Below are 26907 nucleotides of genomic sequence, written 5' to 3' on the forward strand. Positions count from 1 at the left end.
TGTATGTATGTATGTATGTATGTATGTATGTATGTATGTATGTATGTTGTATGTATGTATGTATGTATGTATGTTGTATGTATGTATGTATGTATGTATGTATGTATGTATGTATGTATGTATGTGTGTATGTATGTATGTATGTATGTATGTATGTATGTATGTATGTATGTATGTATGTATGTATGTATGTATGTATGTATGTATGTATGTATGTATGTATGTATGTATGTATGTATGTATGTATGTATGTATGTATGTATGTATGTATGTATGTATGTATGTATGTATGTATGTATGTATGTATGTATGTATGTATGTATGTATGTATGTATGTATGTATGTATGTATGTATGCATGCATGCATGCATGCATGCATGCATGCATGTATGTTTAAAGATGTTTAAAGATGAGGTGTGCATGTATGTTTAAAGATGCAATTGCATTTCCAATTGCATCCTTAAACTTTGCTTTTATGCGCCAGTTTTTAAGAATTATTTAAGAAGTTTTTAAGAATAAGAAAGAGCGTTGTTTGCCGTTTTGGACAAAATTTGGCCTTAAAAACTCCCTCGGGGGAATGAAATATCGAAATCCTGATATGTTATTCAAAACCAAACCAAAAAACTACGTGTACATTTATGAATAACGAAACAAACATAGAAACAAAATATGGAAGTTCCCTTGGCTATTTGCAGTATGCAGATCAAGATCACTTCATTTTTCCAACATCCATGTCGGATAGCATGTATTCTTAAAGGGAAATTATGTGGGGCCCGGACCCACTAATTTTTGACTGCTAGTGGTCTGCGATCCAACTTACTTCGTAGTAACCTTTAGAGACTGCACTAAACTGGATTAGTCGAGTCGATTGATGTCCATACATCATTGTAAACGATATGAAGCAAGTTTACAAGCAAAAAGGAGTACGGAGAGATCATTGTCAACATTTTATTGATTGGAAGTTCATAGCATATTCCTTAATGTCGTTTGTTTCAAATATCGAATATAAATGTTTTCAAATACTTATATGAATGATATCACTTAAACTGTATTCCTTTTTCATTAATGCGTCTGCTGTGTGCAAGTTACCGGCGCTCCTTGATTTCTGTATAAACGTGTTTCCATCCCATTCAAAGTTGAAGAAACAGTAGTTCTATGGAAATGAGCTTTCTTTTTGAAAGACGACGCTGAGTATTTGCCGCTTTGCTTATCATATGTGTCGCAAGTATTAGCGAGTTTTAAAAAAAGTTGCACCAACGGGTTTGACCGCAGTCCCGAATCACTGAGGTTTTTATGACCGCGTGTTGTTCTGTACAGCGACTTGCAGAGGTCACCCGATATCAGGTCAGTGTTTTTATCCTCCCGAACGAGTTTGGCTCCCATTCCGAGCGCCCGGAAGGATTAAAGGATTGGTCCGCACTAGTCTGGTTTCGAACCATCGATCGAACCATTGTCGTGCAGGCACAATGGCACCCACTCTTACCAACTACGCTATAGTCGGGTCAAAACGTCATGAAGCACGGTGCTTTGCGTATGCGCTCGAAACGGTTCCGGTGAAGGCACCACTTAGAACCGGGGTGGAACCATCGCAAACTGCAGCGAAGGGTGGTGCCAGCAAGGGTCCCAGTATGCTCTTAACCGCTACGCTCCACCGCACCGCCTCGAGAGAAGCCGCGTACGCAATTGCACCCTGCTTCATGTCGTTTTGACCATATTATTCCTCTGTTCCCTTCTCCTTGCGTAAAATCTCCACATTAGGACATGTTTGACTAGGGAATCATGGCTATGAACAAGTGACGAAATGTGGAGCAACAACTGACAGGTTCTATGTTACTGTTATTGTTCTACGTTTTAACACGGCTGACAGGTTCCATTCATATAAAAACTACAGAATAGATGCAACTCTGTGCGAAATAACAGTTTTTAGTTCACCCACCTTATCATTACGTTCACACAAGAACTTGAGCTTCTGAGCCTTCTTATGCATAAAAACACCATCAAGGTGACCTGTGTCAACGGAGCGTATCTCAATAGCTTTATTTCCCCAACCCATGATTTGTCCAGTTGAAATATAGGCTTAAAAGATAGGTTAGAAAAAATCGTCTCGCAGGCTTAATCACAAATTGCAAAATACGACCAACCGACACTGCTGGGCATCTCACCCCATTGTAGCACTACGTTCTTAGACATTTTCCCATAAGTATTCACATACACGCCCTCATCTGCAATAAAGAAGGATTAACTATCGAACAAAAAAGTGGGAAAAATGTGTCTTGTTACGTCATGGATAGAATCCATGTTTTCTGTCAGTAAGTCAAAAACAGAAAATCCCATTCACCTTAGTATTAAAATAAAAATATGGAGACAAAAAAGCCGCAATAGTACTAGTAATACTTAAACTATGTATGTAAACCATGTAAACTACCACTTATAGAACAGAGAGTATGTGGAACATACTGTCGTAACAAAGAAGCAGTTGCATTCCATTGCTATTAGGAAGAACAACAATGCAATGAGGAACCATATTTTGTTGAGGCTGAAATAATTCAGTAGTAGGTTGCTGGACTCACACAAAAAAAAAACAAACAACAAGCAAATTTCTATTATCGAAAGCTATATCTGAAAATGCATACATTTGGAGGATTATAGATGTCGTATATAGCGGCTGAATCAAGATCAATTGCATGAAATCCTTCGTGCGAGCCGTACAATACTTTAAGGCGTGCATTATCTTCCACAGTCAAATCAACAATGAGCGGTAAATGAGATAACGATCCGAAAGACTAGAAAAAGACATAGAAAGTTTGGTCTGCAGGGAGAGGATACTCTGAAACAATTCCAACAAAGACCAAACATGTACCTTGAAACTCATAAACTTATGGTACGGTTTAGGAGCCCATGCATATATTTCAATGCTGTTCTCCAAACCCACAACTAAGAATTTGATACGCTCATAGCGAACGATTTTGAAGTGTATTGCACCTTGAAGGTCGCCAACGTTGACCCATCCATTACGCTTCTCTGCTGTCGCTCCGGATGCAGAACCCTAAACAGTTTTAGCTTTCGAATTGGTTTCCGTGTCGAAGTGATATTCGACAAATTGCAGAATGGACTTCACCTCTGTCCTTAAAATCTTCTGTTTCAGCCAGCTCAGATAGTAGACTCTTATTCTTCTCTTTCTTCCAGATATAGTTATGAGTATATTTTGTCCTTCTAAGACAGTCATTTGCTCAAAACGACGCCGGCTAATCAACTGGTACACTGAAAATTCACCTCTAGCCTGAGAAAGTTTGAAATGAAAAGAAAAAATCCAATGAAAGAAAAAAGTCGAATAAATGAACTTGCCTGCAATTTCGCCCATTCCTAGAATTTAATTTTTTTCAGAATAAAATCTTGTTTACATAAGTTGGGCTAAACGAAAAAAAAACGCCCTCGCAGCTATTTACACCAATCAACGAAAAGATTTTTTCCTTAAAGGCATCACCCCACGAATCTGAGGTGGTACCGATTTCAGGTGGAGTATTCGTATACAGGATGGGAGACTACGGAGAGAGAGGTGATTCCGTCCATTTCTTGCTAATTGCCGTAAAAAACGGCCCGGAAGATACAGCTTCATTCGTTTTGGCGCACCATTTTGTACAAGAGGTTCGATTGGAGCGCGCCAGTCTTGTGCGGCGCCGCATCTTCCGGGCCGTTTTTTACGGCAATTAGAAAGAAATGGACGGAATCACCTCCCTCTCCGTAGTCTCCCATCTCGTATACGAATACTCCACTTGAAATGTGCACCACCTCAGATTCGTGGGGTGATGCCTTTAAGTTACATGTGCCTTATGAACCCTGTCATGTTGGGAAATTCGGAGTCTTGTACGACCAGTCACTTGTGAAAACTGATTAGAAATTGAGTGTGAAAAGGCTGTTCAATAACCAGCATTATTATTCCTGAAAATGAACGAGTCAGTCGGAAAGGAGAAATGGCTCTTCAACGGTTTCCGCAGGGAGAGCGTGTGGCAGATTGTGAGGAACGGCAAAGGGGGTCCCCGCGGATTCACCGCGAATGCCTCCGAGACATTACGTGTGCAAAGGATATGTCGGGGGATACGCGAACATATCTCGAGATGCAGACAAACGTTTCAGATGTTCTACTGATCATAGACGTAGAGTACGCAGTTACAAAGTAAAAATGAAATGAAGAATAGTGAGAATTGTCAAAATTATGGAATCACTTGGCAAACAATGTATTTAATACTACATGATATTTTCTGTGGTGTGAGAGAGGAGCGTATTTTGTCTAGATGTTACATTCAGGAAGTATAGAAATCTTATCAAATAAATTCTCTCTCTTCCAAGAGGTCGGAGATACAGAAAGTTCCTCTGTCCGGAAATAAATTAGGCTACGAAAAAGCTTGGAACTTACAGGATAACGGTAATCCTCATTTTCGTTACTTTTGAAAGCTGGAATGTTCTGTTTCTAGCGAAATTTTCCATATACGTAGACAGGAGCTATTAGATGCACCTTTATCCCTTATTTCACGTGAGGATTTCTCTTGCTTCTGGTACGCTTACAGATTTGAGATCACATCACATCACAAAGTTCCAGTGGATGTGTCTGATTCTCCAGAACAATTTAGTAGCTCGTGAATTATATCTTAGCCGGTGATGCACGATCAGCGGTAATTCCGATTCAAGAATGGTTGCGATTATGCTTTGCCAAGACAAATAGCGTTGGAGCGTACCTTGAAGAAGTCCACTTCTGTCGCTGCCCAAATAATTGGCTTTACCTACTTATCAGTAGACTAAGAAGTAGCTTACAGTTTATTTGATCTGACGTAAAACCTTACGTTTATCAGAGTCAAGAGCACGATGAGATTATCTCGTCGGGGGCTACGAAGTAAGGGAGAGGGGTGAGCATGGGTGAATGGAGCACAGCACGATAATCAAGACAGAATATTATGTAGTATTAATTAGTTACACAAAAGATATAGTGTCTGGCATTAATCAATCCGCCTGGGCATGCGCTACCACACATTCACTTCAAAATCGTTTTATTTCTACGAACGTGTAACTGGCCTATACAGTGATTTGCGGGGGCTAACCGATGTGTCAAGTCAGCGTTTTTATCCTCCCAGAGAAGTCTCGTGCCAATTTATCGACCCCGGAGGGATTAAAGTCTTGGTTGGGACTAGGACGGATTCGAACCTCCTATCGATCGTGCAGACAGCGGGACCTCTTACCGATTGCGCTACACCCACCAAGCGTAGGACAGTAATATGGAAGCATCAACATTATATTTTGACAATGCACAATGTGTTGACAATGTGACAATAGGACCACGCGGGTTCAACATCCATATACAGGCAAGGGTGCTGCGTCAGATCACGTAAACATTTGGGTACACGCAATTGTCAAGGCCATAAAACAATTCACAGACGTGGTAGATTAAGACTTTTATTATACAGCGCGACATATATATATATATATATATATATATATATATATATATATATATATCATATATATATATATACATATATATATATATAATATATATATATATATATACATATATATATATATGTCGTGGCGTCTGGCCAATCGCGGGTCTTGTGGTAGAAACTTCTTGTAGTACTCGTTTCTCTCGCCTCCATTGATCAAAAGTAATAGCAGTAAAATTTTCTGTAAACCTTTGCTACAGAATTAAAGTTGTCTTTTCCCTAGTAGCATTCCTATTTTCAAAAATGTAAGCATTAATTCCTTTAATTTAATTTTTAATTTCTTTTTAGTCATTTTTTTCACTAAAAGCTTTCAATTTTCTTCCTGAAGCCGTCAGTTCTACACTTGGAGTATATTAAAACTTGCTTTAATACATATATTCCTTCAATACTACAACATCATCTTACCGCTTTCTGGCGGCGGCGCACCAATTGGAAGCCGTAGGGGCCGTCTTCTCTTATGTTGGGATTTCGTTTTACGTTTCATACATATACACACACGTGACATTCTAACCCTGCTATTATATAGCATGATAAATAAAGGCATCGGTCAAAAAGAGCAGTAGGACGCAGCTAGTTCGACTCTCCAGTGGACTTAATTTATACAAAAGAGGAAAATCTTAGAACTACATCTAAAATATGAAAAATCAATATTACATGATTTCCAACAGTTTATACTTTAGTGAATTTAAAATATTCAAGTGTCAAAAACACAGAGACTACTACTCGTATTACTAGGTTAAGGATATCTTCAATAAGTTCTTGAGATAAGCAGTTTGAAAAATACTTTGGAGAAGAAGAATAGTTTCGTAGAAAGAGGGATGCTCTGCAAAATGCTTGAATAAGCATTTTCGAAAACGCTCAGTTTTATTTTTTGAAACTTCAATGGGACACAGACGAAAAATTAACATTCTCCGCAATCTGTGCCCCACTCAAATATTGAAAAATATATGAAGGCCTGGGAGGTGTGAAATTTACAATTCGGGTAGGGGAAATCCTCACCTATAACACATTTAGAATCAAATTACTTACATTAAAAATATGACATATGATCTCAAAAATACGGTAGTTATTAGACATTATTTAAGATCGTACACCTCTCGTGCTCGAGCAGAAGTCAGAATCTTTCTCATTCTAGAAAAGCGGTACCTTTTTTAAAGCTCATCCCCATATTTGGAATAGAGGGGAATCTAGAAGTCTATCTACGAACACTCTCCTATTTAGGTTGTCTTGTTCCCCCTCTTTGTTATTTCCAAACACGGCAAGCTTTTGCTGCGTCCACGGCAAAAGTGCGGTTCTATATAAAAAGGAGTTTATTATCAGCGTTGATTCCTGAAATATCTTCATGGAAAGTTTGTTTGAAATTGGTGAAACCACTACGATTTGTATACTAGACATGCATACACACGAATTTCTGCTTTATATATACCAAGTTGGTGCAAAACTAATGCACTTTTTCAAAAACATTTAGTTCGAATCATTATAACTCGCCTCAAAATGAAAAATCTCAAATCTTTGCCAAGCAAATACAAGTTTGCTCATTCCCGCTGCATAAAAATCCGAGCTTATAGAGTCTAGGAACCTCCGGGAATCGTCTTCGGCATCACCTTGGTTTTGAAAGATCTTACTTCGTAGGCAGCTGTCCACATGTTTGGAAAAATGTTAGCCGATTGACGAAAGTTCTGGCGAATATGGTAGGTGAGACAAAGTCCCGTAGCCTAAAGCGTTCAACTTCAGTAGCGTCACCTTTGAAATGTGTGGCCGGGCATTGTAGCGTATAAGAAATGGATCCTCTCTTTTCAGTAACGCTGAGCAAAAAGTTGGATTTTCCGGTGCATTTCGTCCAGTTTTTTGCACTATTTCCCTGCAGTGATGGTCTCGCCAGGTTTCAATAAGCTGTATTGGATTACACCTGTAGCACACCACCACGCAGCCACCATGGTCTACTTTGAGTGCATTTTCGGTTTCGAAGAGTGATTGGGAGCTTCATCCTTGCCCATTTATGAGTACGAGGCTTCGTGTTGTCGTAAAGGATCCATTTCTCATCGCACGTAAAAACATGATCGAGAAATGCATCGTCTTTGTTGTGCGTTAATCAGATCTCAGGTTTCCTTGGGACTCGCTCAGTTCATGCGGCACCCACTTGTTCAATTTTTCCAACTTTCCAGTTTTTTTTCCAAATGGCAGACGACTGTTGAATGGTTAACGCCTAGTTCTTGGGCAACCCCTCGTGTTTTTTAGGCGGACCATCTACTTGATATTCCGAGCTGTCTCCGCTGCAGACCTGCTCAGCTCGTAGAAGAAGATATGGAAAAAATCTTTCTTGGACATATTATCTTCTAAGTCTTGGTACTGATCAAACACTGATTCTCGTTCAAAATCACTTCAGCATACGTAACCATAACGAAATACGCTACAAAACGTTATACGGCTTCTAATATTAAAGATAAGTGTAACCGGAAAAATATTAAAATGAAAAATAAAAATGTGAAAATAAGGCAACGAAAACAGCGCATTATTTTTGCACCAACCTAATATAACGGAGTTGGTGTAGCGCAGTCGGTTGAAGGTCCAGTTTTAAGTGCACGATCAATCGTTTGAAACTTCCCTAGTGTCAAAAAAAGCCTTTCAGCCCTCCAAGATTGACAAATTGGTGCTAAACTTGTATGGGAGGATAGAAGCACTAACTTGATAAATCTAGTGGACCGCGCAAGTCATTGTACAGTGGTCATCATGGAAACCTCAATGCTACTCAATTGCAGTCAAACAACTGACGCATCCCAAGCGGATTGATACACTATATATTATATATATATATATATATATATATATATATATATATATATATATATATATATATATATATATATATATATATATATATATATATATATATATATATTTTTTTAGTCTGAACGCCCGGCTAAAGCCGGACTTCAGACTTTCTTTGATGTTCGCTTCGCTTGCCTTCGGTGATCAATGAAATTTAATAGTAGTGGAATTTTCTGTGAAATTAGATTTGTGTTTATCTAACAACGCTTTTTTCCTCTCTCCTATTATAAATATAAGCGAAAGATTTCATAGTTTTCTTCCTATACGCGTCACTTCTATATTTAAAGAATATTCAAACTTCAGTTTCAAACACCCCTTCAATCACCTTGATCACCTTGACTCCCGCTGATCTTCGAACTGGTCGAGCGGGCGCCAGTAATTCTTCCATTTGTCCCGATCGCGTGCCAGAGTAGCTCAGTGGTTCCTCCTTTTCGCGTGGGACACGAAGAGCATCATATTTTTCTTTGAAGGACTTCGTGAAGAAATCTTACCATCGGATCGGCGATCTTCCTGTAGTGCGCTTAATATCGTGGGGAACCCATGGCTCTAGTCCAACGGTTGTCATTAAAGCGCATCACGTGTCCGGCTCACCTTATTTTACTTTCCTTGGCAAACGCGGCGGTGTCTCTATCTTCGATCACTGACGTAGGAGAGAACTTCGAATCCCGTCCCTCATTTGCGTGAAACGGGATACTCCTAGCATCACTTTCAATCGCGCGTTCAACGACGCTCACCGCGTTTTCTTCCTGCTTGCGAAATGCCCAGGTTTCCGAAGCATAGGTCAAAGCAGGAAGTACGGTGGTGTTGAAGAGGTGAGCACGGAGCCGGATGTTCCTGGTCTTCTTCACTACATCCTCGATGTTCCTGTACGCTCCCCAAGCCGCTCTTCTCCTCTTGCCCAGCTCGGGGGTCAGGTCGTTCATCATGTTCAATTCCCGACTCAGATAAACATAGCTGGTGCATTCGGATATGTTCGTTCCGTTGAGCGTGAATGGGGCATCCGAGATCCATCCGTTCCGCATGAACATAGTCTTTTGCAGATTCAGCTGAAGACCGATGCATCCACATGTTTCGTCGAATTCGGTCAGCATTCGTTCCGCTTGGCTGATGTTAGGTGTTATCAGAACGATTTCATCAGCAAAGCGCAAATGGTGTAGCTGTCGACCATCAGCCTTCACTCCCATGTCGTCCCATTCCAAATTTCGCATTGCGTTCTCGAGGGTGGCTGTGAATATTTTGGGTGAGATTGTATCACCCTGTCGGACCCCCCTCTTCACGTCAATGATGATGTTCTTGTAGAATGGCGAAAATCCGGTCGTGAAGTTACTGTACAACTCTCGAAGTACCTTTATGTACTGAGTAGGGACGCCTTGGTTGTTCAAGGCTTCTACGACCGCTTCCGTCTCAACTGAGTCGAAGGCCTTCTTTAAGTCGATGAAGGTGAGACAGAGCGGCATCTTGTGCTCTCGTGATACCTCGATGAATTTCGAAACAGTGTGAATGTGCTGAATCCTTTTGGAAAACCCTGCTGGCTGGCATGGCTGTCCTTCATCCAAGACTTTCAATCCTATTAAGGATCACTCTTGTAAAGAGCTTGTAGATGACGGACAGTAAGCAGATTGGACGATAGTTGCCGATGTCATGTGGAGCTTTTATACACCTGTCATTGACGATGATGTGGTCTATTTTATTACGGTACCCTCCACCGGGTGACTTCCACGTCCAGCGTAGAGAGGAGAGCTTCTGGAATTGTGAGTTCCGATGGATGGTCTTAGTCATCATGATGAACTCGGAGAGCCTCTCCCCCTGGTCATTCCATTGTAGGCCGTGGGTCCCGATGTGAAGTTCTTCCGGCGTTTTTTTTTGGCCAACCTTGGCGTTGAAATCGCCAATTATGACCTTGTCGAAGGCATGATCTTCTCGGTAGAACTTCTCCAGGTCCATATAGAAAGCTTCGACTTCTTCTTCTTCGTAGCTTGATGTTGGAGCGTAAGCGACGAAGATAGTCAAAGCTGATGTTGGGCCACATCTTCTCATCCGCAGACGTACGATTCGGGTCGTAAGTTGTTCAAAAGAGTCGATGTTCTTTGCCATACTCGTGTTGACGAGGACGCCAACTCCACCAACACCTCTACTGTCGCGTGTTCCTAAGAACAGTTCTTCTCCAGTTTCATATACGGAGGGTGACGTCGTCTCGTCTCGGTCAGTCCGATGACGTCGTTCTTGATCTTCTTGGCTTGCATCATCAGATCTTCGATGGCCGCTTCCGATGCAAGCGTACGTGCGTTATAAGTACAGATCGCCATCCTAGTCCTTTTCCGTTTTGGTAGCCTACATGACTCCTGCAACCCCGTCCTACCTGGCGCCACCGTACCAGGCTTTCCTCCGGAATCAGGAGACCCCTGACCCCTTCAATAGCAATATAATATAGACACAAATTGAAAGCATTAAGCAAAGTATGGATTTTCCTCCTGATTTCCCCAACAGTTTTAACAGAATGATGTTTTAAAATAAAATGACGTGAACGACATTATCGTACTGATAAAGATAACGTTCCACGTCAGATCATGTAAACTGCTTGCTACTATTTAAGCAGGCGGTTTCATTCGTGTTTCCACATTCTGGGGGAAGGCATATTACTAATCGGAAGCATATATATATATATATATATATATATATATATATATATATATATATATATGTATATATATATGTATGTATATATATATGTACATGTATATGTATATAAATATATATAAATATATATATACATATATATACATATATATATATATATAGAAGGAAACAGACACGCGAGTTTTGACAGATAGACTTTTGCGACACCTCCGCGAAGTTACGGCGAGATACTACTGCAATATGGCGCGGCAATTCCACGCCCGTGCCACCAAATTTTACCGCTCTACGACGCCGGCACACCAATCCGACGCCGTGGAACCTGTCGCACCCAATTTTAGAATTTTATTATATATATATATATATATATACACGCACACACACACACGCACACACGCGCACACGCACACACACACACACGCACACACACGCACACGCACACACACGGACTAAGCTCGTTGTTATATATCATGATTATAGTCATAAGTTCTTGCAGCAAATTTCAAATTTCTCATTTTTTTGAATACATTATAACTTTATTGTTCATAAATATCAATCAGCAAAACAATGACCATCATGATTCATTACGTATGTCCAAAGCTTGACTAGACTATCTATTCCAGAAGTTCAGAACTCTGGAGGCAGTTAGTCGAATCTCACCTTCCAGCTGTCTCTGACCATCGAATATTTTCTCTCGCAGATGCATCTTCAGTGCCCGAAACAATAAGTAGTGGTATTCGGATGGTCCAAGTCAGTAGAATAAGCAAAGTGCGGTAGAACTTCTTAACCAAACTCGGCAATTTTCTAGCGAGTAAGTTTTCCAACGTAAGGTTGGGCATTTTCATGAAGTAGAGCAGCATGTCCAATTTTTTTCCTTAAGCTTCAGGCAAACTTCTGTAGTTGAGAAGAGCAGATTTGAGTGGTCACGGCGTACCTTGATGTGAGCAGTTCATAGTAAGCATTCTCTTGGAACCTCACCAACAACAGCTAAATCTTTTTGCGTCCAATTCTCTTTTCCAATCTTTAGGAGGCGGTTCGTCACGGATGAGCCAACTTTTTGCCTTGTATGATATGTATATATGTTAACATACAACACCCAACTCTCATCTCCTGTAATGATTTAGGGAAAAAATCCTGCCTGTGTGAGCGCAGAAGCAAAGACTGACACGCACTCAATCTTATCACCAGCTGCGAGACACTCATTTCGTGGGGAACTCAAGTCGGCTTTACTTGTCTGTGATCCAGAGCTTGAAGACGTCTTATGATCGTTGTACGACCGCATCCAAGTGTCGTAAACAGTTCACGTGTAGCGGCACTGGGCTTGCTTCGAAGAACGTCAGGCAAAGCTTCATTATTTCAGTCGGTTGGGCGACCAGAGCGAGGTCAATCTTCAAGCTTCAAGCAAAATATCTCCTGATTAGAACCGTACGAACAAACGGGCAGCAGTCCAGCCATATTGCAGTTATCTTGAACGCAGCACAGAGATGGCGTCGGCTGCGCTGTAGCCTTGCAAGAATTCGTAGTACACGACTATTCGAATTTGACATTGGTTTATTGGATTTATGGTTGAATACCACTGAAATGCGCAATCTTATATACCGCTCCAACGTAGACTTTTAGAACATTCTATTCATATTCATATTCAATTTTATTTCCATATTTTTTATTCTATTTAATTATTTTGTTTTTATTTATTATTATTTTTACTTCCATATTCAATTGCAAGAAAGTTTCAATCCAAGGTCTCTAAAATTCTGGATCGAAAAATAAATTTTGGTGAAAAACTTTCGGACCAACCTAACACATGTATATACAGATAAACGTATATACATAGACAGGGGGAGAGAAAAATTCAGCAGCCCAAAGGGACTATTGATTCAAGGGGAAGAGCGAGAGAACAAAATAAAAAAAAGGTTCGGTGCTATTGAGTGCACATGAGCGAGCCCTGTGCAAGTCCAGAACGCGTGGTGTGCAAGTCACCACGCGTTCTGAAAAACCAAGAAACCAGACCAAGAAATTACCGGTTCGAGGACATTCCTTTTTCAGTCTATAGGAGATGATAATGATAATAGATGATAATTTCGCACATTCCAGAGTTCACTAGTAAAAGGTTAAAGGGTTGGCCTCTTTACCACAAGATCTCTTTTGCCTACTGTCTTGTTTCAAAATTGTACACTTGTTCTCCCAGTGACTCCCTACATAGTAGCATTCTGAGAATTTTTGAGAAGTTAGAACCTAACTGAGTATTTTTTTTAAATTTTATTTGCCGTTATGCCCTCTATCTGTTTCAGCGAAATAAATGCAGCATTGCAAGCTACCACCGAAATGCTTCGCACTTGCAAAAAATTCAATGTCGTTTTTGAATAGTTACGCTCACATAGTACATGTATATTGTTACAGCTACTCTGGCATCACTCAAAAAACCGTCCCGCTCGAAAACAAAAATGAACAGCTAAGTACTTGGATGGACAAAAAAGGAAAGTAGCATAATCGGGCTGAAGGTGCACTGGATTCAGCATAGAAAATTAATCATCTGCCTCTAAGTGCCTGAAGCACCGTTTTATAGAACAACAAGGAATGCTTGACTAGTGATTTGTGTTATGCATATTCTTAATTAGAATTTGGCGATGACCAGCAGAAGTCGAAAAGAAAAATTGATGAACGAAAAATACAGTGCATTTCAACAGTATGTATCCACCCTGAATTTGACGATTTCACGTTTCTTGCTCATTACTGCTTGACCGAAATAGTCTCATTAGATTCCTCGTGGTCGAAAATAGTTAGCTCCTCGTTTTCGAAAAGATTTTTCGTCTCAAAGGAGAATGAGATTTTTTGAAAAGATTTGTTTGTAATAAATAAATTAAATAATAAATAAATTTTTACTGAACTTCAATAGTCAATTGTGTCGCCATTATTTCTTGTCACATCAAACAGCTTATTTGCACATTGTTGACAAGGTTTTGGATCTCGTTATAGTCGATGCTTTCCCATGTATTTGATATCGCTGTCTTCAGCTCTTCAAAGGTACCGAGCTGTCTATTGTTCGAGTAGACATGTCGAACCACTACCCCCCACATGTTCTCCATAGGTTACAGTCAGAAAAGGACGCTGGCCAGTCTATTACTTGAATGTGATTTTGCTGGAGCCAATCACTGGTTGATCTAGCCACATGAACTGCAGCGTTTTCTTGCTGCAGAACGTGTGTTGGCAGTCTTCTACCTCTCAAAAAGGGCAGAAGGACTGCAGCACAACTTGGTACTCTAGGATATCCATCGGTAAGACGGAAATGCAACTTTCCACTACTGCAGAAGCCGGCCCATTTCATCAATGAACCGCCTCCGGAGTTCCGGTACGAGAAAGCCAAAGGCGCTTTATGCATATCTCTCCGATAATCTAAATATCCAACCGGACCATCCAGATTGAACTTTTTCTCGTCCGTGAAGATAACCTGAAACTGTAAGCTACTAGAACCCACGTCGTCGATGTTACCAGAGAAACCCACTTTGTCCCACTTTGTGTTCCCATATTCTTGCGCGCAAACTCTGATCTCGCCTGCTTATGGAATTCGGTAAGATGAAAGGCTTTCTGCATAGCCTGTCTGCTAATGTTTTAGTTTGACCGTATGGACCACCAAAGTGTTGCCCTTGAGACGGTAAGGCTAGTTTTGGAGCGAACTTGGTTGACGGCCCACGTCGATTTCGATGCCATGCGCGCAATCATTCAGTAATTCTGACTTGAAACCACGCCAGGACGGCCAGAAACAGGTGCAAATCGGTAACCATGAGGATTCTGGAGGTAACTGTGTACGCATCCGTGCGAATTACCTATATGACGAACAATGGCTCGGTTTGTCAACCCGGCAACCTTAAGGGTTCGGAGTTGAGCTTGTTCCTCGGAGGAAAGCACAGGTCCGCGAGTCGGCATAGGGTTATAATGAAGACAGGATTTTCGCGCCAGAAATTCCCACCTTCCAGAGAGGGACATCAACTTGATGAAAATCTCGGAGTGGACATATTTTGAAACAAACAAATTTTTCAAAAAAGTTCCATTCTTGTTTGCGAGGAAAACATCTTCCAAAAACAAGTAGCTAACTATATTCGACTACAAGGAATCTAATGAGACTATTTCAGTTCAGCAATAATGAGCGACAAACGTGATATCATCAAATTCAGGTTGGATACATACTTTTGAAACGCACTGTATATACACGCGAAATACGAAAACATCAAATTTCTTAACAAGTTCAGTTACCTTTGCCTTGACCACTACGATCCAGCAACATTAGACCGCTGTCAGTTCCTATCAGGAGGTTCACACCCCATAACGCAGCACACAGTATTTCACCGCTGAACTTTTTTTTATACTTCCGTATTTCCGGTGCATCGGACTCGATATGGGCTCCATTCTGCGAGCTAGGATTGACATTAACCTAGAAAAGAAAGATCAAGATAAGTCAGCACAAAAAATGGATACAGTGCGTAATAAAAGCAACAAAGGTTAACCTTCATACCCTCAACAGCGTAATCTTTTGCTATCTGAAAAGAGCTAATTCTTGAGGCAGCCAATTGAGAGTATTAAAAAGACTAGGATTTTAACATTTTTCTGGGTCGATTTCATAACATATTTTTTTTGGAAAATGACCCTTCTCTAAGAATAACAAAAAGATTTGTTATAAATTTCCTGTCTTAGCCGGAGACAGATCTTCTTTTCTTGCTCTTATGTTCTTTTCTTGACTGTTTTCTTTTCAAATTTTCATTGTCCCACCGAAAAGATCTAGTGGAACTGAAGTCTTAGATATTATGAGGAAGGGGAAATCAAAGTTTCTGAACGAATTGGACCGAGCAACGATAAGAGTACGAAACAATTGCGGCAAAACTCAAATGTGGTCCACAACTCTGTGCATGCAATGAGTGAATACGGATTGAAAAATTTTCTGGCAGTCTAGACCTTCTCACAGAAAAGGAAATGCGGCTCGTCAGAGTAGCAACCTCGAAGTGCACCTCGAAGGTGTCAGGAAAACTCGTAGATGAAAGGGGTTTAACACAGTTTGGTGAGCCTTACGAAATTAAGCTTGGCGCTGTGCTCGGAAAGTACTTTAATCAATAAAACATATAAGCTTTTGCTTTTTGGACACATCGCCACGGCAATGACCCCAATAGTAGACGACCAACAACACGACTGAAACACCATTCCCAGCAGAGAAAAGAAGTATAACTTTAATGAGATAATCAGGTTGGTTTATTAGTGATTTGGTATATGTATAAATCAGCGAAATATTTCTGAAAACGTAACTGTAGACGTGAAATTGTGAGGACCCAGAGAATGTATACAGCGGATCGGAAGACAACACGTGCCATGCACAAAAGTTAGACAGGTGTTTTTTGGAACTGACAGCAAATAGTCAATTGACTAACGCAGTCTAGAACTTCAATTTTAGCAATCTCACGGTTATTCCGTCCACTTTCTTCGTATTATAGTCCGCTTGTGTTGCGTACGCAGAATTGTTGTCCATATTTGCACCTTGACTCATATTTTTCTCAATGTTGTAGTTGTTCAATACAATTTCCTTGAAAGCGTTGACTCGACCTTCTTTGTAATCACTTTCTTTTCCATCTCACTTCACTTTCTTGAAGAACAGCAGAAATTAAAAAAAAACAGCTGAGGAAAAGTTAAACCGTGAAACCAAGTTCTGCTACAGTCTAAAACATGTATTCTAAAGTACATCCATCTTCTTATTACCTTTAGGAAAACGATCGTTCCCGAAAAAATCCTATGAAATCGGAAATAATATAAACAAAAATTGTAATCCTAACTTTTCTGAAACGGTGAGTTTTCTTTCGCAAGAATAAGCCCTCTTTCAAATAGCAAATCCTACGCTATTTTGTTTCATGGAGATGAAATTGTCTTCTTGTTAAAAAAAGAATAAAGTCATTGGTGTACCAATCCACTTGGGATGCGCCAACGCGTTTTACTGGAATTCCCTAATCGTTGAGGTTTTGGAACGCGTTTTTTTCCTATACAATGACTTGCGGGGGCCAGCCGATGAACAAGTCAGTGTTTTTATCCTCCCAGAGAAATCTGGCACCAATTTATCGATCCTGGAGGGATGATAGGCTTGGTTCGCACTAAGGCGGTTTTTCATCGATAAATGGGGTCGATAAATCTATATCGTAGATAAACAACACAGCTGAATTCGTGAGGATTTTCAATAAAAAAAAACCTTTATCTCCTAAGAAGTCTGATATTCTACGGCTGATCAGACGTCCAGATCAAAACAATTGATCCGGGATTAACTCGCTGAGGTTCCCGGAATGATGTAGACCTATTCCATTTCATGCACGAATACCAGTCCATCTGTGCTTTTCATTGGTACCAAGACAGTTATCAAAAAAGAACAGCCTGAGATAAAATCATTGATGGTTTCCTCCACTACAGGTTTCGTTCTGCATGGTAACTACTCCATAACTTTTGGCAATTGATTAAGCATAAGTTAGAGTTAAATGGTAGAATTTACTTTTGGTAGATTTTTATCAGAAACATTATGTCCTGCTCTGTAAACAGTAAAGGATAGAGTCTGTGGTGTATCAATCCTGAGCGCCAACGCATTTTACTGCAATTTGTATTCGTTGAGGTTTCAGAACCCGTGTTTGCCTATACAATTTGCGTGGGCCAGCCGATCATTAAGTCATTGTTTTTATCCTCCCATACAAGTCTGGTACCAATCCATCGATCCCGGAGGGATGAAAGGGTTGATCTACCCTAGGGCCATTTCAAACCATCGACTGTGTGGCTACAACGGATCTCCAGCCGACTGCCACACTCGCCCCTTCCCAGGGCGGGTGTAGCGCAGTCGGCTAGAGGTTCTGCTGCTTGCACCATCGATCAAAGGTTCGAATCCGTCCTAATGCTCACCAAGCATTCATTCCTTCGAGGGCGATAAATTGGCACGAGACTTCTCTGGGAGGATAAAAACACTGACTTGACACATGGGCTCCACATAGCTCCCGCAAGTCATTGTATATGCCAGTTACACGTTCGTAAGCCTCAAACGATTCTGAATTGAAGTGAACGTGGTGGCGCATCGCAGGCAGGTTGATTGACGCCAAACACTTGATCCTTTTTCCTTTATCCTGTAGACATTTCGCTGGACCTTTATCAGAATCATGAAAAGATAATAAATGCAAAAGGCATCATTCACCATCAAACGTTATTGAGACTACGAGACATCAAAGAGTTGCTGTGACTTAACAATAAAAAACAGTACTCTCCTCTCTCGTTATCAGTCATACACATATTTAAAGTCATATACATATTTATAGTCATGAGACCCGCTGATGTTCCCTCTTCATCGCAAAACGTTATTTTACTCATTATAAACAGGGTACAAGTTTCGTAACTACACGTTGGTTGTCTCTTACAGTTTTACTTCACTTACATACTCAGGATCAAGCATGTGCTCTCCTGCCCTTCCCTCTGCCCCTCATTCTCTTAAAAACAGACGATAAAAGGATAAAGGATAAAGTTTCTAGCGTTAATCAATCTGCTTGGAATGCGCCTCTAAGTTCACTTCAATTCAGAATCGTTTGAGGTTCGCGAACGTGTAACTGGCCTATACAATTAATTGCGGTGGCTAGCCGATGTGTCAAGTCAGTGTTTTTATCCTCCCAGACAAGTCTGGTACCAATTTATCGACCCCAGAGGAATGAAAGGCTTGGTGACCACTAGGGCGGATTCGAACCTCCGATCAATCGTGCAGGAAGCGGAACCTGTAACCGCTACACTACACCCGCCCAACATAGACGATAACAACAAGAAATCAAACATAATAAAATTGAAGAAAATAATTTAGTTAAGAAAAACAAAAGTAATATAATATAATGAACAGTAAGTGAAATACAATCGAATAAAAATAAATGTGCATCATTTGCGAGCGGTTTGGAAGTGATTATAGCGACGCACCCTAACCCTAATTAAGAATGAGTGCAGAACTGGTATTCTGGTAGGTTGAAACAAACATTTAAAACTTAGTGCCAAAAGGAACTAGAATGACAAACAAGAGCGTTTTTGTATACGAAACGTTGTTATCTAAAGCTTTACGATTACAGCCTTTTTAGGCCCTCTGTTTTCTTTTTGGATGATTTTGAATGTGAGAAGTTGGGACTTTTTGCAAATTTCCCAGCTTTTTCTCTCCAAACTTTTGACGGGACCTCGTATACAAGTCTATCACTGCCTGCACGTGATGCTCCTGCTTTCAATAAACACCTTCAAACATTCGAGTGTACGCACTGGGAACGCACGAGCTACATGGGCTCCACAACTATGTGGCCCAAGATTCCAATATATTGGGAAAGGTGCTGTCGTCCAGCACATCACCAAAGCCCACAACCTGAAAAGTCAGCTGCCTGGAGGGAGCATGGAATCTTTGGCAGTAGTTATCCGCTTTTTTACGCTAAATTATCATACATTGTTGAGCGAATTCAAACAAGCCGCCCTATCTAAACTCCTGGGATGTCTCCGTGTGTCGCTTGCACTGCAGAAAACATGGATCAGCGACCGGCCCATCATCAATGTCATAGATTACACCACGCACTGTGGTAGTGCTGATGAAAAGAAGTAGAATACTCCTCTATAATCCAAAGTAGAATACTGCACGGTAGCTGTGAAAAACGACTGCAAAAATCTAGCGGAGGAATTTGGCTCAACGTCGTCAAGATGCGCATTTTTACTGCGGGATCACAAAGGAAGCAAACTTTGGATTGTAGGTTCTGAAAACAACACCACAAAACAAAGCAAAGAACGCCTTCTATGCATTAAAAAAAGCGTTGATGTCCAAAATACCCATTCAGGTGATGGGCATTGTAGGGAACGTGAGCGCGATGATGGGTCTTGTACAACAATCCGGTGTGTAAGGAAAAAGGTATTATCGAGCGGAGCGCATTCCAGATTAGGGTAACCGTCTGGTCGACTTATGTAAACAGACGGCTCTCATCATCGCTTCCACATTCAAGAGGAATCATCGAAGCCATCAGCTCACGTGGAAGGCTTCAACCCTTTTAACGTATGAAGAGCGGAAGGTGAGGACTCTTAAGCTTCAGCTCGACTACGTTCTGGCAAGGAACATTCCTCAGTCAGACATCCGAAAATCTAGAGCTGTTTGGGACGTCGCGTTCGACTCTAACCACTTCCAGTTCTTCTAAACCTCAACATACGGTTCCACGAGAGGTACCGAGGACTTCCTTTTCAACCGAAAATCGACATGGCAGGTCTCAAAGGTAACGAATGCTGAACGAAATTCCGCCAACGTGTGTCTATTCATGTTGGAGTACGGATCAGAAAGAAGTTTTGCGATGCGGACTCCTTCATAAAGTGCATCCAGAATGTGGCAAGAAAGACGTTTCGGTTTTATTGACGCGGAAGAAGTTTGCCTATGCAGATGCGGAATCCGTATATGAAACTGGAGAAGAGCTGTTCTTAGGAACATCGACAATAGAGGTGTTGGTGGAGTTGGCGTCCTCGTCAACACGAGTATGGCAAAGAACATCGACTCTTTCGAACAATTTACGACCCGAATCGGACGTCTGCGGATGAGAAGATGTGGTCCAACACCAGCTTTGACTATCTTCGTCGCTTACGCTCCAACATCAAGCTACTAAGAAGAAGTCGAAGCTTTCTGTATGGACCTGGAGAAGTTTTACCGAGAAGATCATGCCTTCTACAAGGTCATAATTGGCGATTTCAACGCCAAAGTTGGCCCAAGAAGAACGTCGGAGGAACTTCACATCGGGACCCACGGCCTACAATGGAACGACCAGGGGGAGAGGCTCTCCGAGTTCATCATGACGACTACGACCATCTATGGGAACTCGCAATTCCAGAAGCTCTCCTCTCTACGCTGGGCGCGGAAGTCACCCGGTGGAGGGTACCGTAATAAAATAGACCACATCATCGTCAATAAAAGGTTCTGCCTAACAGATTTCGCTGTTGTGCCAAAGTTCTATACGGGATCGGACCACCGCCTCCTCCGAGGAAGTTTTTCCTTCACAAGGAGAGCAGAGAAAGCCGCCAAGTTCAGAGAGGGAAATCCCAGGACTATCATCAACTGAGATCTCTTCGCTACGCTAACCGATTTTTGGGAAGATTCCGCAATGGACAACATCGACGAGGAATATGACGTTGAACACCTTCACGACTGCGCGAAGAAGGCTGAGAGTTTTAAAACCACCAAGAGAAGCCTATCCCTTGAAACTCTTAAGCTGATACGTCAGCCTGGAGCAGCACGAGCCGCAGGGAACCAAGAACTCACGTCCGAGCTCGCAAGGCTTTAAAGAGAGGCGATAAAGGAAGACCTTAAAGAAAGAAGAGCAGAAGTGCTGGCTGAAGCTGCAGAGGCGGGGAAAAACATCAGCTATGCCCGTCGAGACTTCGCCAGTCGCAAGAGAAGGATAACTGCTCTCCGGAACTCGACCATTGCATCGAGAAGGGGATGGAGAAAATCATCTACGACTTCTACTCTGATCTCTTCGACAGCCATGTCCAATTACCTCCTCACCATCTGAGGGAAGATGGACAAGTCATTCCAGAAGTTCTCTCGTCCGAAATACGACATGCTATCATGTCGGTAAGAAATCGTACGGCACCCGGTCCCGACAGAATAAGACCAGAACACCTGATGAGCCTTCCGCCAGTACTCATCAACACCCTGGCGAGGCTCTTTACATGTTATCTGTCGGAATGCAAGGTTCCTAAACAGTGGAAGACCAGCAAGACCATGTTGTTGTATAAAAAGGGAGCTCCACATGACAGCGGCAACTATCGTCCAACCTGCTTACTGTCCGTCATCTACAAGCTCTTTACAAGAGTGATCCTTAATAGGATTGAAAAAGTCTTAGATGAAAGACAGCCATGCGAGCAAGCAAGGTTTCGAAAAGGATTCAGCACGACTGACCACATTCCCACTGTTTCGAAACTCATCGAGGTATCACGAGAGCAAAAGATGCCGCTCTGTCTCACCTTCATCTACTTAAAGAAGGCCTTCGACTCAGTTGAGACGGAAGCGGTCGTAGAAGCCTTGGACAACCAAGGCGTCCCTACTCAGTACATAAAGGTACTTCGAGAGTTGTACAGTAACTTCACGACCGGATTTTCGCCATTCTACAAGAACATCATCATTGACGTGAAGAGGGGGGTCCGACAGGGTGATACAATCTCACCCAAAATATTCACAGCCACCCTCGAGAACGCAATGCGAAATTTGGAATGGGACGACATGGGAGTGAAGGCTGATGGTCGACAGCTACACCATTTGCGCTTTGTTGATGACATCGTACTGGTAACACCTAGCATCAGCCAAGCGAAACGAATGCTGACCGAATTCGACGAAACATGTGGATGCATCGGTCTTCAGCTGAATCTGCAAAAGACGATGTTCATGCGGAACGGATGGGTCTCGGATGCCCCATTCACGCTCAACGGAACGAACATATCCGAATGCACCAGCTATGTTTATCTGAGTCGGGAATTGAACATGATGAACGACCTGACCCCCGAGCTGGGCAAGAGGAGAAGAGCGGCTTGGGGAGCGTACAAGAGCATCGAGGATGTAGAGAAGAAGACCAGGAACACCCGGCTCCGTGCTCACCTCTTCAACACCACCGTACTTCCTGCTTTGACCTATGCTTCGGAAACCCGGGCATTTCGCAAGCAGGAAGAAAACGCGGTGAGCGTCGTTGAAAGCGCAATTGAGAGTGATGCTAGGAGTATCCCGTTTCACGCAAATGAGGGACGGGATTCGAAGTTCTCTCCTACGTCAGCGATCGAAAATTAGAAACGCCGCCGCGTTTGCCGAGGAAAGTAAAATAAGGTGGGCCGGACACGTGATGCCCTTTAACGACAACCGTTGGACCACAGCCGTGAGCGACTGGGTTCCCCGCGATATTAAGAACAGTACAGGAAGACTTAACTTTTACTCTAACGAGGAACCTATTTGTATTCATCTTCAGGAGTCAGAAGATCGTGTCATGTCATCATGTCGCTTAGCAGACATGCCATAAAAAAGAGATGTAAAGAAAAATTAAGAATAATGTGAACGTTTAAAAATAACACGTACAAGGATGTGTTTCGTCGTGGTGTCCGATGGACCGACGATTCGAATATCCTGGTACCGGTACTGCTAGACCTCGTAGGCTGGCAGCTGCAGAGTTAAGTTGGTGTATATACAATATTTTGGACACTTCAGTATTATACACTAAATTGTTTTTAGCGCCAATGTGAGAAAGCAATGCCAGTTCAAAAAACATTCAGAAACCAAACCGCGGAAGAAGTCTATAGATTAGCTCAAAAAGGTCAAAAAACTTGGAACTTTCTTGATGTATGTAGCAACTGTTAAAAGCTCGGCTGACAACCTTCCACTTCTATATATCAAAAATAGGCAATGTTAACTATATCGGAAATTGCCTGATGGCATTATCCTACGTACTACACGAACAAGCAAATACTCTGTGGTAGGTTCTCATCGAATTAAGCAAACCGCAGGTGCTGAATTTAAAGCGAAGGTGCGGTTTAAAAAAAAGTCTGGTGAGGTGCCACCCAGCTAGATCTCGTCTATGGGCTACGCATGCTCACAATCAGCATAGTGATTTGATTTACCTGTGGATGTCGACTTCCGTTCAATTATATACGTCACTAAAGGATGGCGGAGCGGTTCGGCGGCTCTGCGCTTCGATGGTTATTGACTATTCACAACAACAAGATCAATAACGCCCGCGAGGCTTTGAACTCTGCGGGCAGCCTAAAGCGATGCTAAACGTCTTCCTCGGCTTGTCTCACTCCTCATGACTTCATTACCGCAGTCTTTGACTCTTTGCTTTGCTTTCTTGTTCAGATGTAGCCTCACCAGTTTAAATGCAAGCCTCACCTTAATATTCCGCTTGTCTGATGTAAGGATCGATGCATGAGGAGCGAACAGTACAGCCGTTTAAGTGTACATCAAATCGGTTAGATTATCCAGATTTTTAGATACATCTCAGCTTTTACAGTACGCAGGAATTCGCGTCGTAACGACAGAAAAACTAGCGCCTCATATTATAGTACCAGTCCGAACGTCCGGCTAAAGCCGGAATTCAGACTTCCTGTGATTCTCACATCGCTCGCCTTTTCCGATCAATAAAAAAAGTGGTGGCACTTCCTGTAAATTTTTGATACGGAACTGAATGTTTCTTCTCCTCTCAACTTTTTTCCGTTCAGTTTCTAAGAAGTTCGGGTTATTTTTTAAATGGAGAAATCAATAATTTTCTTAATAAAGGGGACATTCCATTCGGATAATATCTAAGCTTGATTTTACACCTATATTCTTCTTTCGGTACCGCTACAATTTGGAAACATTATTTGAAGTATTAGATACTCTCATTTTTTTTTCAACCCCACCAATTAATGTAGAATGATGTCCCAACTATTAGGGATATGGAACTGTTCACGACATCTCATTCACTTCTTTCTTCCGGTCGGAATTATCGCCCTAAGCATTTCTTGTCTACGTTCCCAACAGTTAACATAGAATGATGTGATAGTGCTGAATAGCGTGAAACTCATCGTCATGAAGATATAAGGATATGATAAGATACAAGGATATATCATATAAAGATAGGGATTCTACGTCAGATAACGTAAATGGCTAGCTACTACTAAAGCGAAAGTCGGCATGCGTGCATACAATTTCCGAAGAAATCATCTGAAAAGCATGACGAGTGTAACGTATAGAGGAGTGGAAATATGGAGGAGTGCATTTTGGTGATTCGCATTCCAAGCCAGCCGTCTCACTCCATTTTACTCTTTTGGCGCTGTCGTGAAACTCGTCTTATCCTTTCTACTTTCCGGTACCGGCGCACCCACATAATACCGTGGAATACGTTCCGCTGCCTCTTAGTGGCAAAATGGATAAGTGGAACCGTCGGACGCGTGCTACCCAATTCTACTGCTTTATGGTGCAGGTGCACCAATCTGAGTCCCACATATTTCCATCTTCTGGAATTGGTGCACATTCTGACGTTGCATTGATTGATTCGTGATCGATTCGTGCCACCACATGCTTATTCTTCCGGCACTGGCGCAGCGCTTCACCATGAAACTCGTATCACCGCCTTTTGACACCAACGCGCTCACATGACGTTGTGGAACCCGTCCTACCTCGACCTCACTTTTTCGAAGCAAAAACATGTTCAGGATCTCACTTTAAACATCACAAAAAAAGTAGAAACGTAGTTTGCAGTACCTTTAGACCACGAGTTTTTCTTTTCACAACCAGATGAAGAAAAGGGAGCCTTAAAAACGTTGCAAGTTCAAGCAAAACAGGAATACGAACACATGCGGACGGAAGCAGCAAACATATTCCACATAGAAGAAATCACTACGATAGAAGAGAACTCGGTGAAAATGTAGTTGCGGGAGGCATTCAGTGCTGCCCTTATTTCTCGACGCTCTAACTTACTTTTTCTCTTAGTAACATTAGTTTACATGTCATAGATCCTCTAAGACTAATGTTTAGCCCTTAGAGCCCCGATTTATCTACTTATTTATTTCGAGAATAGCGCCACTGAGTGCTCTCTCCTTGCCCAAACTAAATTTTACCCAAAAACTCTTTGCGCAGATACTGAAAAGATGAAAACATACAAAAAAAGAAAGAAGGCAAGGATTTAATCTAATGCGAGTATTAGACGTACAACAAATTTTCATATTCATCTTTTTGGTCGTGGTTAAGTTAAGCCCTAAAACACCTCAACATGTTTCTGCAGCGAAATTTAGGGACTTAAGAGAAACAGACAGAGAGACACACAAACACACACACACGACCAAAGTAAACTATCTTATTACACACACCACACATGCACATACACATACACACATCTAGATGACCACTGTGCGCAAGTTCGCCATTACACCGGAAAATCCTTACGGTTTGATTCAGATCTCTTCATCTTTTCTCAGCTTCTAACGCTTTTTGCATTTCCTTCGTATGAATTTGGAAGCATGCTGGCGTGGCGGCGCCCCTATTAAGAAATGTCTGGCGGATACACTCAAAGATTTTGTAGTCTGCAAGATAGCATCGACTTGACTTTAATTCTACTGACTGCTGTTTGTGCAAATCATTAAACGTGAGTTCCAATTGGGTCAACTGAGCATTTTCGACAATTCCTGCGTTTTGCATCTAATCAAAACTATAAATCCACTGATACTGCCCGAGAGGTTTACGCTATATTCAAATGACATCGAATGAGGCATAAAAACTTCAAAAAGAAAGGGCTGAAAACATATGAAAAGAAAATTTAAAAAAAAGAAAAGGAAGAAAAGGAAAACTCATATAAAGCATCGAAGAACGTATCGAATGAGGGAGGATAGTCAGAAAATTTAAAAGGAAATCAACAAAGCGAAACCCTTTTCGACATCTTTTTCCTGATATTCTTGCTGTCTCAACTCAAAGCCAAGTGAGAAAGCTGTCTGGAATTTTTTACGTCCTTTTCAAATGCAAATAAATGTGCAGACGAGTCTTAATCAAGGCCATGGATTTCTGGAGAAGAGCAAATGAGAAATAACTCTTATACAAGTTCTAAGAGAGAATGATTCTCAATCCACTGATGAGCGGTAAATATTATGTAAAGGGCATTTGGTGCAATTTATTACAGAAAGGCAGGTGTTTCTTGTGATATGAATGGCGCTAGCAATACGTAACTCATGTTTTGTTATAACAATTACCTTATCAATATATATATATATATATATATATATATATATATACATATATATATATATATATTTTGTTATAACAATTACCTTATCAATATATATATATATATATATATATAGAGTTTTCCTTCTAAACGTTCTAAATTGTACATTTTGGAGAATATTTGACCATCAGCTTCAAACTCATTCGATACCAAAATAATATAGATATAATTTC

General features: G+C 41.4%; 9 protein-coding genes across 10 annotated transcripts in view; 4 read left to right on the plus strand and 5 right to left on the minus strand.

Moving 5' to 3' along the window:
- The window catches only part of RB195_024138 (uncharacterized protein), a gene marked incomplete at both ends in the record, with an annotated part of 35187 nt that extends 31434 nt beyond the window's left edge, over window positions 1-3753 (minus strand). The window contains 7 exons of one of the 2 annotated variants that reach the window (XM_064211811.1): window positions 1937-2076; window positions 2142-2222; window positions 2458-2536; window positions 2634-2783; window positions 2861-3046; window positions 3119-3261; window positions 3732-3753. In XM_064211811.1, the coding sequence (XP_064067693.1) occupies window positions 1937-2076; window positions 2142-2222; window positions 2458-2536; window positions 2634-2783; window positions 2861-3046; window positions 3119-3261; window positions 3732-3753 (801 nt within the window). Of the gene's footprint in view, window positions 1-1936; window positions 2077-2141; window positions 2223-2457; window positions 2537-2633; window positions 2784-2860; window positions 3047-3118; window positions 3262-3731 lie in introns of those variants that run through there. The other variant, XM_064211812.1, reaches the window with a different exon arrangement.
- Window positions 3754-8908: 5155 nt separating this feature from the next.
- RB195_024139 (uncharacterized protein) lies at window positions 8909-9778 on the minus strand (the record flags this gene model as incomplete). The annotated part of the gene is made up of 1 exon (XM_064211813.1): window positions 8909-9778. One exon carries the CDS (start codon window positions 9776-9778, stop codon window positions 8909-8911), a length of 870 nt encoding a protein of 289 aa, XP_064067694.1.
- Window positions 9779-9869: 91 nt separating this feature from the next.
- On the minus strand, window positions 9870-10415 carry RB195_024140 (uncharacterized protein; the record flags this gene model as incomplete). Its single annotated transcript, XM_064211814.1, has 1 exon — window positions 9870-10415. One exon carries the CDS (start codon window positions 10413-10415, stop codon window positions 9870-9872), a length of 546 nt encoding a protein of 181 aa, XP_064067696.1.
- Window positions 9870-16485, minus strand: RB195_024141 (uncharacterized protein; the record flags this gene model as incomplete). The annotated part of the gene is made up of 4 exons (XM_064211815.1): window positions 9870-10584; window positions 11616-11829; window positions 15207-15384; window positions 16402-16485. The coding sequence occupies 4 exons, from the start codon at window positions 16483-16485 to the stop codon at window positions 9870-9872; spliced, it is 1191 nt and encodes a 396-aa protein (XP_064067695.1).
- RB195_024142 (uncharacterized protein) lies at window positions 10469-11815 on the minus strand (the record flags this gene model as incomplete). Its single annotated transcript, XM_064211816.1, has 2 exons — window positions 10469-10730; window positions 11616-11815. The coding sequence occupies 2 exons, from the start codon at window positions 11813-11815 to the stop codon at window positions 10469-10471; spliced, it is 462 nt and encodes a 153-aa protein (XP_064067697.1).
- Window positions 16486-20234: 3749 nt separating the features above from the next.
- Window positions 20235-20543, plus strand: RB195_024143 (uncharacterized protein; the record flags this gene model as incomplete). Its single annotated transcript, XM_064211817.1, has 1 exon — window positions 20235-20543. The coding sequence occupies one exon, from the start codon at window positions 20235-20237 to the stop codon at window positions 20541-20543; it is 309 nt and encodes a 102-aa protein (XP_064067698.1).
- An 86-nt stretch (window positions 20544-20629) lies between these two features.
- RB195_024144 (uncharacterized protein) lies at window positions 20630-21058 on the plus strand (the record flags this gene model as incomplete). Its single annotated transcript, XM_064211818.1, has 1 exon — window positions 20630-21058. The coding sequence occupies one exon, from the start codon at window positions 20630-20632 to the stop codon at window positions 21056-21058; it is 429 nt and encodes a 142-aa protein (XP_064067699.1).
- Window positions 21059-21100: 42 nt separating this feature from the next.
- Window positions 21101-22779, plus strand: RB195_024145 (uncharacterized protein; the record flags this gene model as incomplete). The annotated part of the gene is made up of 2 exons (XM_064211819.1): window positions 21101-21258; window positions 21342-22779. The coding sequence occupies 2 exons, from the start codon at window positions 21101-21103 to the stop codon at window positions 22777-22779; spliced, it is 1596 nt and encodes a 531-aa protein (XP_064067700.1).
- On the plus strand, window positions 21439-22779 carry RB195_024146 (uncharacterized protein; the record flags this gene model as incomplete). Its single annotated transcript, XM_064211820.1, has 1 exon — window positions 21439-22779. One exon carries the CDS (start codon window positions 21439-21441, stop codon window positions 22777-22779), a length of 1341 nt encoding a protein of 446 aa, XP_064067701.1.
- Window positions 22780-26907: the final 4128 nt, after the last annotated feature.

Source organism: Necator americanus, chromosome X (genome assembly GCF_031761385.1).
Source record: "Necator americanus strain Aroian chromosome X, whole genome shotgun sequence".
NCBI classification, from domain to species: Eukaryota; Metazoa; Nematoda; class Chromadorea; order Rhabditida; family Ancylostomatidae; genus Necator; species Necator americanus.